Source organism: Cibotium barometz, chromosome 6 (genome assembly GCF_041138505.1).
Source record: "Cibotium barometz isolate CiBa-2024 chromosome 6, ASM4113850v1, whole genome shotgun sequence".
Lineage (NCBI taxonomy): Eukaryota > Viridiplantae > Streptophyta > Polypodiopsida > Cyatheales > Cibotiaceae > Cibotium > Cibotium barometz.
Window position 1 is genome coordinate 41871327 of NC_141051.1, and position 19536 is coordinate 41890862.

The 19536-nt window shown below is 38.3% G+C and overlaps 2 protein-coding genes across 2 annotated transcripts; both read left to right on the forward strand.

Moving 5' to 3' along the window:
• The first annotated feature begins 2040 nt into the window (after positions 1-2040).
• LOC147637760 (protein neprosin-like) lies at positions 2041-4222 on the forward strand. The gene is made up of 6 exons (XM_086799041.1): positions 2041-2271; positions 2405-2491; positions 2705-2926; positions 3037-3210; positions 3539-3685; positions 3839-4222. Exons 1-6 carry the CDS (start codon positions 2041-2043, stop codon positions 4220-4222), a joined length of 1245 nt encoding a protein of 414 aa, XP_086655167.1.
• A 7682-nt stretch (positions 4223-11904) lies between these two features.
• On the forward strand, positions 11905-14086 carry LOC147637761 (protein neprosin-like). Its single transcript, XM_086799042.1, has 6 exons — positions 11905-12135; positions 12269-12355; positions 12569-12790; positions 12901-13074; positions 13403-13549; positions 13703-14086. The coding sequence occupies exons 1-6, from the start codon at positions 11905-11907 to the stop codon at positions 14084-14086; spliced, it is 1245 nt and encodes a 414-aa protein (XP_086655168.1).
• Positions 14087-19536: the final 5450 nt, after the last annotated feature.

Sequence of the window (19536 nt, forward strand, 5' to 3'; positions counted from 1 at the left end):
TTCAAGGCTTGGCAGTGATTGGGGGATAGCCCGATGGTTAGTTTAGATGAGTGCTATGCATAAGGCTCTATTCTTATTTGGGACCATATTATTAACCAATAGAGTGTAGGTACACATTAATCATTAGTATACCACGAGACACTAATTTTTTGTAAACCAATATGGTTTACAATATTTTTGTGGGCTTGAGAATTTTCAAGAGCCAACACTAGTGCAAAAAGTGTTCTCCCATCACTAAGAAAAAATGTGAACAAATGTCCAATATATCATTAACCATTCTTCAATGTAGGCGAGCACATTTTCATTGTTCAATATAGATTTTGGTATACCGTTTGTGCACTTGGCAACATCCCCCACACAAAATCTAGAATGAGCACACCGACATTTATGCTAAGCCCCTTTTTTAAAAAAAACACCATTTAATGTGTATTTCACCGTGAGGGCTCAGGGATGGACAAGAGTACCCTCGAGGTTGGGCGGGGGGACATTTATATAGTGTAAAGGCCCTAAGAGAGAGGGAGGGTGTTCCTCTCCACACTTCATGATGGTATACATGTGGGCCTCTTAGGCATTGTGTGCACATACATGTGCTACCAGCTCCCCTTGGCTTGTGCACTATCATGGCCTTGATTTTTGGATACTTCTTGGGATTCCATTGCCTTGTAATTGGTGCTCTTGGTTCTCTTGGTTGGCAAGTTTGGTTACCTTCTAGGTGGACTCTCTAGGCTTGGTGGTTGTGGTGATTTATTCTCCCAATTCTTTTACCAAGAAATTTCCTACAAAATCTTAGTAGCATCTCCCCCCTTATTTAAAAAAATATTGCCCCCTCTATCGAGTGTAGCTCTTCATGATTAAATAAGAAAAATTACCCCCTCTATCGAGTGTAGCCCCTCATGATTAAATAAGGGTTTTATTTTTTGATGATCTTTTATGGCGAGCTTATAAGGTCATTGGACATGTTTCATTTGATTTTAGTATAAACATGACCATATTCAGGATGAGTTTTCAGCAAGTTATGGCCAATTTAGGTTTTGGGCCTAGGGGCCTCCACAAACTCGACAGGGCACCCATAATGGTGGTACTGACTTGTCAATCCCCCAGGCCCAAAACTTAAAATAGCCATAACTTGCGCAAAACTCATCGGAATATGGTCATGTTTATACTCAAATTGAGTGGAATGACAATAACTTGCTCAGAACTCATCAGAATATGGTCATGTTTATACGCAAATCAACTTGAATATGGTCAAGTTATGATAAGTGGATGCAAGTTATGTGTAGTATAATTTATCGGGTGTTTTGAAGAAAGAACTTTTGTCTAGGTCCTAGTAGGAAAACCTAATTTGAATAGTCTATATGGCCAAAGGCTGTTGGCTAGTAGCACCGAGCCCACATGTGCAAATGTTGCAAGACCAAATCTATATTCACTACTTTTCTATAAACCATGGTTTATAATGTCCTTGTGGTCTTGGAATTGTATTGTTTTCAAGGCTTGGCAGTGATTGGGGGATAGCCCGATGGTTAGTCTAGATGAGTGCTATGCATAAGGCTCTATTCTTATTTGGGACCATATTATTAACCAATAGTGTGTAGGTGCACATTAATCATTAGTATACCACGAGACACTAATTTTTTGTAAACCAATATGGTTTACAATATTTTTGTGGGCTTGAAAATTTTCAAGAGCCAACACTAGTGCAAAAATTTTCCCCCACCATGCCTTACACCCCACAAAATCTAGAATGAGCACACCGAAATTTATGCTAAGCCCCTTCAAAAAAAAAAACACCATTTAATGTGTATTTCACCGTAGGGCTCAGGGATGGACAAGGGAGACTCAGTACCCTCGAGGTCTTTTTTTTGCGGGGGGGCGGGGAAAACATTTCCATAGTGTAAAGGCCCTAAGATTTCTCCCAATGGATGCCGATAGTTAGTAGTACCGACTACGCGCAGTCCGAATCTTTACAAGGTTTCTGGACAATAGTATGACGGTGGTGATGAGAATAAGGCAAGGTTTATATTATAGACACTGCACAATAATATGACGGTGGTGATGATGACTTTGCGAGGGCGCAATGACAGACATCTATCGGCCAGCGACGTCCTCTTGAGCATTTTAGTATTGTCTAGTTTCTTCGTGCACGTTGTGCGAGGAAGAAGTCTTACAGCCGATCAAGTAAGAGACTCGCTAAGTGGGTACACCAGGGAGGATGTCGCCAAAGCGCATCTGCAACTCCGCGAGCTTATCAAACCATCGGTTCGGAGCATCCAGGTGGACGAAATTATCTCATTAATTAGGTCAATGCAGTAATTAATATAGATCAAATCATCAATTACTTTGATTCGGTGCGTTTATTGATCATATAAACGTCGATGCATGTTATGTTGTCTTGTGAACCCTACAGAGTCCCGATGGAGACATCATTGATTGCGTGTTGCGGGAGAAGCAGCCTGCGTTAGATCACCCGTTGTTAAGAAACCATACTATCCAGGTCAGTTATTCTCTCTCTTTTTAGCTAGCTAAGCACCTTAGATTCAATCATGCGTACTGTTAAAAGCTCCTTAAGATTTAGTATATCGACGTATTATTAGGTTAACAGAGATTATTGCATACACTAACAGGAATTCCCGAGCTTTTCTCCCGATGCAATTAAACGCAATCCACATATTATTAGGTTAACAGAGATTGCTGCACATACTAACAGGAATTCCCGAGCTCTACTCCCGATGGAATTAAACGCAATCCTGAGATGGATAATTATCCGCCAGTTTTGATCGCGGGTGCGCAGCTTTGGCATCTCAATGGCATCTGTCCAATTGGAACCGTGGCAATACGAAGACCTTCTTTGCTGTATATTCTCAAGTCCCGTAGAGTCGTGCATTGTAAACAGAAGCGCTTCTCACGAGATTTTACAGGAAACATCGAGGTCAGTTAAATAATCAAATCTCGTGCTTGATTAATTTCAAGTCGATTAGGATAATGATTGAGTCCAGCTTAAGCCCATAATTTTTTTAAAGGAAGTACATGTATTTGCAGTTTGCCAAGGCCGTGTATTCCCACGGCCAACCCATATTTGGAGCCTCCGCATCACTCAGCATATGGAATCCTCACGTTGAGAATATAGCTTCTGAGATGAGCGCGGTCGACGTGTGGCTGACTGCTGGATCCGCCTTAGACAACACCCTCAACACGGTCGAAACTGGATGGTCGGTAAGCTCACTAGCCTCAAACCTTTGCATACATATTGAGACCTTCAGGGGGTCCCTAATTAACATCTAATGTGATTTCTTATCCCCTAAACATCTAACATCAAATCTAAAAATTACTGTACTAATAAGCTGTGGAACAGTCCTTATAAGACATTATTCTAACACTTCTCCATGTTAGGTGAACCCTGAACTCTATGGCGATAACTACACCCGCCTTTCCACCTACTAGACGGTGGGTTATAAATCTTTGATGGGATCAAGTGATTCAAAATCCTCATGTACAAGAATTGCTTCCTTCTCATGTTTCGTTTCACTTCGCATGCATGCAGAAGGACTTCTATGTAGACACAGGATGTTTTGATCTCACCTGCCCAGGCTTCGTCCATGTGGCATTTCAAATTGCCATAGGTGCAACCATATTCCCTACTTCTACCGATAAAGGCCATCTAGTTGATGTCTCTTTTCGTATTTGGCAGGTGAGGTTATTGATAAATCAATCAAATTGGATTCTCCTTGAGATAAATGTTGAGCCATAATGCATTTTTTTATGTACAGTACACATTTGGATATGTTGAGCTCATTGACTAATAACTCATTGTGATATATGCCTATGCTGACGTTGCTTGTAGGATCTTGTAACTCATAATTGGTGGCTAGCATATGGCACAATTGATGTGGGATATTGGCCATCAGAATTATTTACAAATCTAGCACAATATGCAGACACAGCTAGTATTGGAGGATCGGTGATCAACTCGAAAGTTGGAGGAGTACATACTACTACTGAGATGGGCAATGGAAACTTTCCTAGCGAGGGTGTGGATGTTGCAGCTACTTATGCCCACTCCCTGCAGGTGATGACTTCACCAAATATACTCACAGATGCAAGGGCAAGTGATGTCGTGCTCGTCACTTCTGACCCTGACTGCTACAATATACAAACTACCACTCATGCTGCTATGGGCACCACGGTAGTCCTCGGAGGGCCGGCACATGGCCCTGGTTGTCCATGATCCTCACTTCATGCCCTCTAGTTCTGCATAAACCCATATCGTGCACACCAGCTCATGCATAAACATCCCATGGTGGGAGTTGCATCATGGGAAGGACACTGATATTTTTGGATATTGACATTTTCTGATGTTTTCTGTCATGAGTTGAAAAGTGATCCATTGATTGAAAAACTTTTGGTTCTTGTTTTAGTTGTCAAATATTGCATGTTTTATAGTATATTTATGATCAGCATCCAAAGTATGCATGTATGTATACTTTGTGATTATCTAACATCCAAAGTATGCATCGAGTCTTTACATGTTTTATGTGAAGGCATTATAGCCTACTTATAATTAGGCTTGATTTTAAGTATACATACTTGTGATTATCTAATATCGTAAGTATGCATCGAGTCTTTACTTGTTTTATGTGAAGGCATTATAGTTTACTTATGATTAGGCTTGATTTTTGTTAGATGTTTTACCTATAATTTCTCAATGGTTTTTAGTAGACAAATTAAATTTCATATGCACATCACAAAATACACTATCTTTTTTTCCCAAAAATCATGATATGCACATCACAAAATACACTATCGTTTTTCTCCCAAAAATTATGATTTCTAACGAGCAAGGCAGTGCCCATCAAAAACCAAGCATTAATCTTATGGTGTCAACACCCGAGTATATGCATACTTATGATTGTAAGCATCCTACATATGTATAAGAGGGCCCTTATAATGTGTTTATGTGAAGGCATTAAGTGTCTTAGTTGATGTCAAAGAATACTGCTTCCAAGACATTTTTCATTTTTGTACTAGATGGAGATAATCAATCAAAATAAAATGGATTAAGAAAATATCAATTAAAGGTTCACTACACTATAGTACGATGCAACTATAGTGGTACTTTTATGGGTGATAACTAAGTTTTGAAAAAGGCAAGCACCAATGAAGCACCATTGTTAGCACAAATATGAATCCACCAAAAATTGAGCCTTATCAGAGGCAAAACAATACACCAAAGAACCATCATTTTTTGTGTAATCCTTATTTAAAAAATTCAAGCAAGCTTAATCCAATTGTATGTAGTGTTAGAAAAAAAATCCCTTTAGAGTATGAAGGCTTATCCCATGAGGGAGAGCTCACATACACGAACCCCCACTTGACGATTCAACCATCCAACACCTCAATCAATCTCTCAATCCCTTAAATCCACTATACTAATCAAGAGAACAAGCAATGCATGACAATCTCTTAATCCCATTCAAATATTGATTAAATCTTAGCTTTCCCTAATGCCAGCAAACCCATAACCGTGCATCTACTAATCCACAAGCTTAAGCAAGCATAGAATGTAACATTCACAAACCCGCAAGCTCATAGAGAGAGTCTATCCATGAATAACTCATTGCCAATGAAGTGGGCAAGAGCTTGCATCAATGGAGACTACACACACACACTACAAGCATGCAGCATACACAAGAGAAAGAAAGAAGCATTCAACTAATCTTAGATTAATCTACTTCAATGATGCTAAAAGAGATTAAGAGAAAGAAGTGGAGCTATACTCATTGGAGCTTGATGCTCATTAGAGTACAATAGAGAGAGAGTTAGAGAGTTGCCATAGCTTGAGAGCTCAAGAGCTTCACTCAATAGCTTATGAGAATGGCCAAAAATGTACTCTTTCTTTAGCTAACATCTCTTTTATAGAGATGTCACTAACCCTAACCCTAGGCCTCTTTCACACATGGGTGGACAACCCCATAAGTGAGCCTTGCTTAATACACTTAGAACTCTTTAGAACCCACATTGGCCTAAAACAATTTACATTGCACTTCGGCACAAAAATATAAAAAAATTATGTGCGTCTTTATGTTCCCATGGCTACAATCCCGCTCTCTCGCATTAATTGCTTCCGGCCTCCTTCCATAATCTGTGTTCCCGTGAGTGTTCCCGTGGAACAACCATTGCACATCAAGAATGAACATTCAAATTACCTAAATCCTACGTTTATGATATCTTGTATAGTTTCACAATAATCGAGAATAAGAAGATTTGTATCACTTGAACTAGCCATTACTCCATAATCAAAAGTTTTGCTTCTCTTATCTATATGCTCCACATGAAAGTGATGACCATGCGGCCATAATGCTTAAATTTAACGATACTATAGCAATTTTACTATCATTAATATGTTAAGAAAAGCTATTATTAATATGCCAAGAACAACAAAACATTTCTTCAAATGGGACATGTACTTGCTTACATGCCAATTGCATCCTTTGGCAAACTCCATCTCTCTCTCATTGAATCCTTTACCATTATCCCTTGATTGCCTAAGAGTATCTTCTAGCCACCTAAGTGATATATTATTGAGGAGAAGTGCGAGCTCTAGTGGGTATGGAAGATCCCTATGAAACTTCTTCTAGCATTTGTTCTTTCCACTTATCCTCCTTTGTACCTATTAATCCACTTTTTTCATTTTTTAGAAGGATTTAAGATACATAACTTGTTTACCATTTCTTGTAATAATTCATTCATCTTATGAGTGATCCCATTTTGTTATGGAACCTGTTCAACTACTTGCTTATAATTTTTTTTGTGACAAAGTCAAGGCATATGAGGATCTATTTGGCTAAGAAACCATGAGATATATACCATGATTCTTGGTGTTGTGAGGCTCCAATTTACTTGTTTATGGAAACTGCATCTAACCTTAGTTAGAGAAGAAATAAAGAAAAACTAAATAAGAAAAGGTTTCAATAAATTTGAAGCCTCTTCATACACAAGACCATGTGCAATCTCCACATAAAGATCAAAATAAAACATGCCGTCATCATCTAGCAACATCATATAGCATCATCGTGATATAAAACAACAACTTTAAACCATAAAAGTGAAATGATTCAAATCATACACAAGACATACTTCTCATTCTTAAATGCATCCATTATCACATGGTTTTTTATAGAAGACAAGTTCATTCTCTACAAGAGCTAAATTCGCTCGACCACCCTTGAGCTCCAGACAACCAAAAACTCCATGCAATGGAGAGCTAAGAAGTTGTAGATCTTAAATGTGTGTTAGTACACTTAGGACCAGTGAGTCCTGCAGTTCTCACCTAGGTCTCCCATCATAATGGTAACCTATCTCACTCTGCAAAGTGGGCTTCCATAGAAGCATGTGTTCTACCATAGTAGAGAGCTCATTAACCACCATAGTGGATTAACAATATGCAAGCTGACCGCATAGAGATTTTTAGATGCAATTACAATGCTTCATATAAGTTTATATCATACTAAGAAAACCCCATTAAAAAATATCAAAATAATCAAAGGACATGTACGTCTCTAGTCCAATAACGCAATGAATTTTGTCAAACCAAGCCAATTTCCTTCCATATGCATAGTGGCTAGTTCATTCTAGCTTTGAATTCTTCTTGTCCTTTTCCTTCCAAATATAAGAACTCTATTCCCTAACCTTCAAGCTCTTCTTGGTTTAGCTTACGTTATCTTTTAGGGTAATCTCCTCTCATGAGTAAAGACGGACTTTGATTTTCCTCATTATCATGGATTTGGAGTGGTGCACACTCTTGTTCATATGTATGGAATTTCATCCCACACATCATGTCACTAGGGCAACTCATCATGTTCGGATACTCTTTAGTCCCCCTCTTTTACTTAGGGCTTGCCTTGCTCTGGGTCTTTAAATCCACTTCCATAATATAACTTCACCAAGCATATAACTTTAAGGACTTGATATTACATTCTAAGCTTTCTTGATCCCACTTGACTAGGTTCACAAGGTTCACTTTAATTCCAATACTTAATTCTAGTTATTATGAAGTTTTTATAGCATTTACAATCCTTTAAATATCCCAAGAACGGATACTCATAATGTTTCCTAGAACTATAAATATGTCCTCTAAATTCCCTCTTTCATTTACATGCAAGTAAAGTTTGAATGATCCTTCACTAATCCTTATGAAGGCTTAAACCTTGTTCAATTTAAGCTCCTAGAATCATACTTATGTGCTTAATCACTCTTAAAAGAAATCTCCTCTCAACATGCAAGGCTTAAACCTTGTTCAATTTAAGCTCCTAGAATCATACTTCTTATGTGCTTAATCACTCTTAAAAGAAATCTCCTCTCAACATGCAAGATAAGTCAAAAGATATAGCTTCAATAATTATCTCAGTGTAGCATGATTGGACCCTTCCTAATCTCTAATTTTATAGCTTGATCTGTGTAAATTTTTAGTTAAATAAACATTTCATATGTTCCTTCAAAGTCCCATGGTAATCCCCAAAAGACAGGGTCAAAAAATCATTCTTCTAGCTATGATATTCATCATATGGTGTGTGCGTTTAAGTTTCTATACTTCACAAGAAACCCACATTTTTCCCTTTTTCTCCCAACATGGAAAATGCCCCTGTTAGCTTAAGGTTCCCATGTCCTTTATTATCACACATACTTTCGACACAACTCCCAAAACCACTACACATAAAAAACTGGAAAACATTCTACCTTCAACTCCTAAGAGAGAGGGAGGGTGTTCCTCTCCATACTTCATGATGGTAGACATGTGGGCCTCTTAGACATTCTGTACACATACATGTGCTACCAGCTCCCCTTGGCTTGTGCACTATCATGGCCTTGATTTTTGGATGCTTCTTGGGATTCCATTGCCTTGTAATTGGTGCTCTTGGTTCTCTTAGTTGGCAAGTTTGGTTACCTTCTAGGTGGACTCTCTAGGCTTGGTGGTTGTGGTGATTTATTCTCCCAATTCTTTTACCAAGAAATTTCCCACAAAATCTTAGTAGCATCTCCCCCCTTATTTAAAAAAATATTGCCCCCTCTATCGACTGTAGCTCTTCATGATTAAATAAGAAAAATTACCCCCTCTATCGAGTGTAGCCCCTCATGATTAAATAAGAGTTTTATTTTTTGATGATCTTTTATGGTGAGCTTATAAGGTCATTGGACATGTTTCATTTGATTTTAGTATAAACATGACCATATTCAGGATGAGTTTTCATCAAGTATGGCCAATTTAGGTTTTGGGCCTAGGGGCCTCCACAAACCTGACAAGGCACCCATTATGGTGGTACACTGACTTGTCAAGCCCCCAAGCCCAAAACTTAAAATAGCCATAACTTGCTCAAAACTCATCAGAATATGGTCATGTTTATACTCAAATTGAGTGGGATGGCAATAACTTGCTCAAAACTCATCAGAATATGGTCATGTTTATACGCAAATCAACTTGAATATGGTCAAGTTATGATAAGTATGAAAGTATGTTATAAAAATATTTGGATGCAAGTTATGTGTAGTATAATTTATCGGGTGTTTTAAAGAAAGAACTTTTGTCTAGGTCCTAGTAGGGAAACCTAATTTGAATAGTCTATATGGCCAAAGGCTATTGGCTAGTAGCATCGAGCCCGCATGTGTAAATGTCGCAAGACCAAATCTATATTGTTTTCAAGGCTTGGGCGATTGGGGGATAGCATAATGGTTAGTGTAGATGATTGCTTTATGTGAGGCTTAATTCCTATTTGGGGCCATATAAGTGTGTAGGTCGCGCACATTAATCATTAGTATACCACAAGTCACTACTTTTCTGTAATAATATCCTTGTGGGCTTGGAATTGTATTGTTTTCAAGGCTTGGCAGTGATTGGGGGATAGCCCGATGGTTAGTTTAGATGAGTGCTATGCATAAGGCTCTATTCTTATTTGGGACCATATTATTAACCAATAGAGTGTAGGTACACATTAATCATTAGTATACCACGAGACACTAATTTTTTGTAAACCAATATGGTTTACAATATTTTTGTGGGCTTGAGAATTTTCAAGAGCCAACACTAGTGCAAAAAGTGTTCTCCCATCACTAAGAAAAAATGTGAACAAATGTCCAATATATCATTAACCATTCTTCAATGTAGGCGAGCACATTTTCATTGTTCAATATAGATTTTGGTATACCGTTTGTGCACTTGGCAACATCCCCCACACAAAATCTAGAATGAGCACACCGACATTTATGCTAAGCCCCTTTTTTAAAAAAAACACCATTTAATGTGTATTTCACCGTGAGGGCTCAGGGATGGACAAGAGTACCCTCGAGGTTGGGCGGGGGGACATTTATATAGTGTAAAGGCCCTAAGAGAGAGGGAGGGTGTTCCTCTCCACACTTCATGATGGTATACATGTGGGCCTCTTAGGCATTGTGTGCACATACATGTGCTACCAGCTCCCCTTGGCTTGTGCACTATCATGGCCTTGATTTTTGGATACTTCTTGGGATTCCATTGCCTTGTAATTGGTGCTCTTGGTTCTCTTGGTTGGCAAGTTTGGTTACCTTCTAGGTGGACTCTCTAGGCTTGGTGGTTGTGGTGATTTATTCTCCCAATTCTTTTACCAAGAAATTTCCTACAAAATCTTAGTAGCATCTCCCCCCTTATTTAAAAAAATATTGCCCCCTCTATCGAGTGTAGCTCTTCATGATTAAATAAGAAAAATTACCCCCTCTATCGAGTGTAGCCCCTCATGATTAAATAAGGGTTTTATTTTTTGATGATCTTTTATGGCGAGCTTATAAGGTCATTGGACATGTTTCATTTGATTTTAGTATAAACATGACCATATTCAGGATGAGTTTTCAGCAAGTTATGGCCAATTTAGGTTTTGGGCCTAGGGGCCTCCACAAACTCGACAGGGCACCCATAATGGTGGTACTGACTTGTCAATCCCCCAGGCCCAAAACTTAAAATAGCCATAACTTGCGCAAAACTCATCGGAATATGGTCATGTTTATACTCAAATTGAGTGGAATGACAATAACTTGCTCAGAACTCATCAGAATATGGTCATGTTTATACGCAAATCAACTTGAATATGGTCAAGTTATGATAAGTGGATGCAAGTTATGTGTAGTATAATTTATCGGGTGTTTTGAAGAAAGAACTTTTGTCTAGGTCCTAGTAGGAAAACCTAATTTGAATAGTCTATATGGCCAAAGGCTGTTGGCTAGTAGCACCGAGCCCACATGTGCAAATGTTGCAAGACCAAATCTATATTCACTACTTTTCTATAAACCATGGTTTATAATGTCCTTGTGGTCTTGGAATTGTATTGTTTTCAAGGCTTGGCAGTGATTGGGGGATAGCCCGATGGTTAGTCTAGATGAGTGCTATGCATAAGGCTCTATTCTTATTTGGGACCATATTATTAACCAATAGTGTGTAGGTGCACATTAATCATTAGTATACCACGAGACACTAATTTTTTGTAAACCAATATGGTTTACAATATTTTTGTGGGCTTGAAAATTTTCAAGAGCCAACACTAGTGCAAAAATTTTCCCCCACCATGCCTTACACCCCACAAAATCTAGAATGAGCACACCGAAATTTATGCTAAGCCCCTTCAAAAAAAAAAACACCATTTAATGTGTATTTCACCGTAGGGCTCAGGGATGGACAAGGGAGACTCAGTACCCTCGAGGTCTTTTTTTTGCGGGGGGGCGGGGAAAACATTTCCATAGTGTAAAGGCCCTAAGATTTCTCCCAATGGATGCCGATAGTTAGTAGTACCGACTACGCGCAGTCCGAATCTTTACAAGGTTTCTGGACAATAGTATGACGGTGGTGATGAGAATAAGGCAAGGTTTATATTATAGACACTGCACAATAATATGACGGTGGTGATGATGACTTTGCGAGGGCGCAATGACAGACATCTATCGGCCAGCGACGTCCTCTTGAGCATTTTAGTATTGTCTAGTTTCTTCGTGCATGTTGTGCGAGGAAGAAGTCTTACAGCCGATCAAGTAAGAGACTCGCTAAGTGGGTACACCAGGGAGGATGTCGCCAAAGCGCATCTGCAACTCCGCGAGCTTATCAAACCATCGGTTCGGAGCATCCAGGTGGACGAAATTATCTCATTAATTAGGTCAATGCAGTAATTAATATAGATCAAATCATCAATTACTTTGATTCGGTGCGTTTATTGATCATATAAACGTCGATGCATGTTATGTTGTCTTGTGAACCCTACAGAGTCCCGATGGAGACATCATTGATTGCGTGTTGCGGGAGAAGCAGCCTGCGTTAGATCACCCGTTGTTAAGAAACCATACTATCCAGGTCAATTATTCTCTCTCTTTTTAGCTAGCTAAGCACCTTAGATTCAATCATGCGTACTGTTAAAAGCTCCTTAAGATTTAGTATATCGACGTATTATTAGGTTAACAGAGATTATTGCATACACTAACAGGAATTCCCGAGCTTTTCTCCCGATGCAATTAAACGCAATCCACATATTATTAGGTTAACAGAGATTGCTGCACATACTAACAGGAATTCCCGAGCTCTACTCCCGATGGAATTAAACGCAATCCTGAGATGGATAATTATCCGCCAGTTTTGATCGCGGGTGCGCAGCTTTGGCATCTCAATGGCATCTGTCCAATTGGAACCGTGGCAATACGAAGACCTTCTTTGCTGTATATTCTCAAGTCCCGTAGAGTCGTGCATTGTAAACAGAAGCGCTTCTCACGAGATTTTACAGGAAACATCGAGGTCAGTTAAATAATCAAATCTCGTGCTTGATTAATTTCAAGTCGATTAGGATAATGATTGAGTCCAGCTTAAGCCCATAATTTTTTTAAAGGAAGTACATGTATTTGCAGTTTGCCAAGGCCGTGTATTCCCACGGCCAACCCATATTTGGAGCCTCCGCATCACTCAGCATATGGAATCCTCACGTTGAGAATATAGCTTCTGAGATGAGCGCGGTCGACGTGTGGCTGACTGCTGGATCCGCCTTAGACAACACCCTCAACACGGTCGAAACTGGATGGTCGGTAAGCTCACTAGCCTCAAACCTTTGCATACATATTGAGACCTTCAGGGGGTCCCTAATTAACATCTAATGTGATTTCTTATCCCCTAAACATCTAACATCAAATCTAAAAATTACTGTACTAATAAGCTGTGGAACAGTCCTTATAAGACATTATTCTAATACTTCTCCATGTTAGGTGAACCCTGAACTCTATGGCGATAACTACACCCGCCTTTCCACCTACTAGACGGTGGGTTATAAATCTTTGATGGGATCAAGTGATTCAAAATCCTCATGTACAAGAATTGCTTCCTTCTCATGTTTCGTTTCACTTCGCATGCATGCAGAAGGACTTCTATGTAAACACAGGATGTTTTGATCTCACCTGCCCAGGCTTCGTCCATGTGGCATTTCAAATTGCCATAGGTGCAACCATATTCCCTACTTCTACCGATAAAGGCCATCTAGTTGATGTCTCTTTTCGTATTTGGCAGGTGAGGTTATTGATAAATCAATCAAATTGGATTCTCCTTGAGATAAATGTTGAGCCATAATGCATTTTTTTATGTACAGTACACATTTGGATATGTTGAGCTCATTGACTAATAACTCATTGTGATATATGCCTATGCTGACGTTGCTTGTAGGATCTTGTAACTCATAATTGGTGGCTAGCATATGGCACAATTGATGTGGGATATTGGCCATCAGAATTATTTACAAATCTAGCACAATATGCAGACACAGCTAGTATTGGAGGATCGGTGATCAACTCGAAAGTTGGAGGAGTACATACTACTACTGAGATGGGCAATGGAAACTTTCCTAGCGAGGGTGTGGATGTTGCAGCTACTTATGCCCACTCCCTGCAGGTGATGACTTCACCAAATATACTCACAGATGCAAGGGCAAGTGATGTCGTGCTCGTCACTTCTGACCCTGACTGCTACAATATACAAACTACCACTCATGCTGCTATGGGCACCACGGTAGTCCTCGGAGGGCCGGCACATGGCCCTGGTTGTCCATGATCCTCACTTCATGCCCTCTAGTTCTGCATAAACCCATATCGTGCACACCAGCTCATGCATAAACATCCCATGGTGGGAGTTGCATCATGGGAAGGACACTGATATTTTTGGATATTGACATTTTCTGATGTTTTCTGTCATGAGTTGAAAAGTGATCCATTGATTGAAAAACTTTTGGTTCTTGTTTTAGTTGTCAAATATTGCATGTTTTATAGTATATTTATGATCAGCATCCAAAGTATGCATGTATGTATACTTTGTGATTATCTAACATCCAAAGTATGCATCGAGTCTTTACATGTTTTATGTGAAGGCATTATAGCCTACTTATAATTAGGCTTGATTTTAAGTATACATACTTGTGATTATCTAATATCGTAAGTATGCATCGAGTCTTTACTTGTTTTATGTGAAGGCATTATAGTTTACTTATGATTAGGCTTGATTTTTGTTAGATGTTTTACCTATAATTTCTCAATGGTTTTTAGTAGACAAATTAAATTTCATATGCACATCACAAAATACACTATCTTTTTTTCCCAAAAATCATGATATGCACATCACAAAATACACTATCGTTTTTCTCCCAAAAATTATGATTTCTAACGAGCAAGGCAGTGCCCATCAAAAACCAAGCATTAATCTTATGGTGTCAACACCCGAGTATATGCATACTTATGATTGTAAGCATCCTACATATGTATAAGAGGGCCCTTATAATGTGTTTATGTGAAGGCATTAAGTGTCTTAGTTGATGTCAAAGAATACTGCTTCCAAGACATTTTTCATTTTTGTACTAGATGGAGATAATCAATCAAAATAAAATGGATTAAGAAAATATCAATTAAAGGTTCACTACACTATAGTACGATGCAACTATAGTGGTACTTTTATGGGTGATAACTAAGTTTTGAAAAAGGCAAGCACCAATGAAGCACCATTGTTAGCACAAATATGAATCCACCAAAAATTGAGCCTTATCAGAGGCAAAACAATACACCAAAGAACCATCATTTTTTGTGTAATCCTTATTTAAAAAATTCAAGCAAGCTTAATCCAATTGTATGTAGTGTTAGAAAAAAAATCCCTTTAGAGTATGAAGGCTTATCCCATGAGGGAGAGCTCACATACACGAACCCCCACTTGATGATTCAACCATCCAACACCTCAATCAATCTCTCAATCCCTTAAATCCACTATACTAATCAAGAGAACAAGCAATGCATGACAATCTCTTAATCCCATTCAAATATTGATTAAATCTTAGCTTTCCCTAATGCCAGCAAACCCATAACCGTGCATCTACTAATCCACAAGCTTAAGCAAGCATAGAATGTAACATTCACAAACCCGCAAGCTCATAGAGAGAGTCTATCCATGAATAACTCATTGCCAATGAAGTGGGCAAGAGCTTGCATCAATGGAGACTACACACACACACTACAAGCATGCAGCATACACAAGAGAAAGAAAGAAGCATTCAACTAATCTTAGATTAATCTACTTCAATGATGCTAAAAGAGATTAAGAGAAAGAAGTGGAGCTATACTCATTGGAGCTTGATGCTCATTAGAGTACAATAGAGAGAGAGTTAGAGAGTTGCCATAGCTTGAGAGCTCAAGAGCTTCACTCAATAGCTTATGAGAATGGCCAAAAATGTACTCTTTCTTTAGCTAACATCTCTTTTATAGAGATGTCACTAACCCTAACCCTAGGCCTCTTTCACACATGGGTGGACAACCCCATAAGTGAGCCTTGCTTAATACACTTAGAACTCTTTAGAACCCACATTGGCCTAAAACAATTTACATTGCACTTCGGCACAAAAATATAAAAAAATTATGTGCGTCTTTATGTTCCCATGGCTACAATCCCGCTCTCTCGCATTAATTGCTTCCGGCCTCCTTCCATAATCTGTGTTCCCGTGAGTGTTCCCGTGGAACAACCATTGCACATCAAGAATGAACATTCAAATTACCTAAATCCTACGTTTATGATATCTTGTATAGTTTCACAATAATCGAGAATAAGAAGATTTGTATCACTTGAACTAGCCATTACTCCATAATCAAAAGTTTTGCTTCTCTTATCTATATGCTCCACATGAAAGTGATGACCATGCGGCCATAATGCTTAAATTTAACGATACTATAGCAATTTTACTATCATTAATATGTTAAGAAAAGCTATTATTAATATGCCAAGAACAACAAAACATTTCTTCAAATGGGACATGTACTTGCTTACATGCCAATTGCATCCTTTGGCAAACTCCATCTCTCTCTCATTGAATCCTTTACCATTATCCCTTGATTGCCTAAGAGTATCTTCTAGCCACCTAAGTGATATATTATTGAGGAGAAGTGCGAGCTCTAGTGGGTATGGAAGATCCCTATGAAACTTCTTCTAGCATTTGTTCTTTCCACTTATCCTCCTTTGTACCTATTAATCCACTTTTTTCATTTTTTAGAAGGATTTAAGATACATAACTTGTTTACCATTTCTTGTAATAATTCATTCATCTTATGAGTGATCCCATTTTGTTATGGAACCTGTTCAACTACTTGCTTATAATCTTTTTTGTGACAAAGTCAAGGCATATGAGGATCTATTTGGCTAAGAAACCATGAGATATATACCATGATTCTTGGTGTTGTGAGGCTCCAATTTACTTGTTTATGGAAACTGCATCTAACCTTAGTTAGAGAAAAAATAAAGAAAAACTAAATAAGAAAAGGTTTCAATAAATTTGAAGCCTCTTCATACACAAGACCATGTGCAATCTCCACATAAAGATCAAAATAAAACATGCCGTCATCATCTAGCAACATCATATAGCATCATCGTGATATAAAACAACAACTTTAAACCATAAAAGTGAAATGATTCAAATCATACACAAGACATACTTCTCATTCTTAAATGCATCCATTATCACATGGTTTTTTATAGAAGACAAGTTCATTCTCTACAAGAGCTAAATTCGCTCGACCACCCTTGAGCTCCAGACAACCAAAAACTCCATGCAATGGAGAGCTAAGAAGTTGTAGATCTTAAGTGTGTGTTAGTACACTTAGGACCAGTGAGTCCTGCAGTTCTCACCTAGGTCTCCCATCATAATGGTAACCTATCTCACTCTGCAAAGTGGGCTTCCATAGAAGCATGTGTTCTACCATAGTAGAATTAACCACCATAGTGGATTAACAATATGCAAGCTGACCGCATAGAGATTTTTAGATGCAATTACAATGCTTCATATAAGTTTATATCATACTAAGAAAACCCCATTAAAAAATATCAAAATAATCAAAGGACATGTACGTCTCTAGTCCAATAACGCAATGAATTTTGTCAAACCAAGCCAATTTCCTTCCATATGCATAGTGGCTAGTTCATTCTAGCTTTGAATTCTTCTTGTCCTTTTCCTTCCAAATATAAGAACTCTATTCCCTAACCTTCAAGCTCTTCTTGGTTTAGCTTACGTTATCTTTTAGGGTAATCTCCTCTCATGAGTAAAGATGGACTTTGATTTTCCTCATTATCATGGATTTGGAGTGGTGCACACTCTTGTTCATATGTATGGAATTTCATCCCACACATCATGTCACTAGGGCAACTCATCATGTTCGGATACTCTTTAGTCCCCCTCTTTTACTTAGGGCTTGCCTTGCTCTGGGTCTTTAAATCCACTTCCATAATATAACTTCACCAAGCATATAACTTTAAGGACTTGATATTACATTCTAAGCTTTCTTGATCCCACTTGACTAGGTTCACAAGGTTCACTTTAATTCCAATACTTAATTCTAGTTATTATGAAGTTTTTATAGCATTTACAAGTCCCTTGAATTCATAAATGCATCCCCTTATCAATCCTTTAAATATCCCAAGAACGGATACTCATAATGTTTCCTAGAACTATAAATATGTCCTCTAAATTCCCTCTTTCATTTACATGCAAGTAAAGTTTGAATGATCCTTCACTAATCCTTATGAAGGCTTAAACCTTGTTCAATTTAAGCTCCTAGAATCATACTTATGTGCTTAATCACTCTTAAAAGAAATCTCCTCTCAACATGCAAGGCTTAAACCTTGTTCAATTTAAGCTCCTAGAATCATACTTCTTATGTGCTTAATCACTCTTAAAAGAAATCTCCTCTCAACATGCAAGATAAGTCAAAAGATATAGCTTCAATAATTATCTCAGTGTAGCATGATTGGACCCTTCCTAATCTCTAATTTTATAGCTTGATCTGTGTAAATTTTTAGTTAAATAAACATTTCATATGTTCCTTCAAAGTCCCATGGTAATCCCCAAAAGACAGGGTCAAAAAATCATTCTTCTAGCTATGATATTCATCATATGGTGTGTGCGTTTAAGTTTCTATACTTCACAAGAGACCCACATTTTTCCCTTTTTCTCCCAACATGGAAAATGCCCCTGTTAGCTTAAGGTTCCCATGTCCTTTATTATCACACATACTTTCGACACAACTCCCAAAACCACTACACATAAAAAACTGGAAAACATTCTACCTTCAACTCCTAAGAGAGAGGGAGGGTGTTCCTCTCCATACTTCATGATGGTAGACATGTGGGCCTCTTAGACATTCTGTACACATACATGTGCTACCAGCTCCCCTTGGCTTGTGCACTATCATGGCCCTTATTTTTGGATGCTTCTTGGGATTCCATTGCCTTGTAATTGGTGCTCTTGGTTCTCTTAGTTGGCAAGTTTGGTTACCTTCTAGGTGGACTCTCTAGGCTTGGTGGTTGTGGTGATTTATTCTCCCAATTCTTTTACCAAGAAATTTCCCACAAAATCTTAGTAGCATCTCCCCCCTTATTTAAAAAAATATTGCCCCCTCTATCGACTGTAGCTCTTCATGATTAAATAAGAAAAATTACCCCCTCTATCGAGTGTAGCCCCTCATGATTAAATAAGAGTTTTATTTTTTGATGATCTTTTATGGTGAGCTTATAAGGTCATTGGACATGTTTCATTTGATTTTAGTATAAACATGACCATATTCAGGATGAGTTTTCATCAAGTATGGCCAATTTAGGTTTTGGGCCTAGGGGCCTCCACAAACCTGACAAGGCACCCATTATGGTGGTACACTGACTTGTCAAGCCCCCAAGCCCAAAACTTAAAATAGCCATAACTTGCTCAAAACTCATCAGAATATGGTCATGTTTATACTCAAATTGAGTGGGATGGCAAAAACTTGCTCAAAACTCATCAGAATATGGTCATGTTTATACGCAAATCAACTTGAATATGGTCAAGTTATGATAAGTATGAAAGTATGTTATAAAAATATTTGGATGCAAGTTATGTGTAGTATAATTTATCGGGTGTTTTAAAGAAAGAACTTTTGTCTAGGTCCTAGTAGGGAAACCTAATTTGAATAGTCTATATGGCCAAAGGCTATTGGCTAGTAGCATCG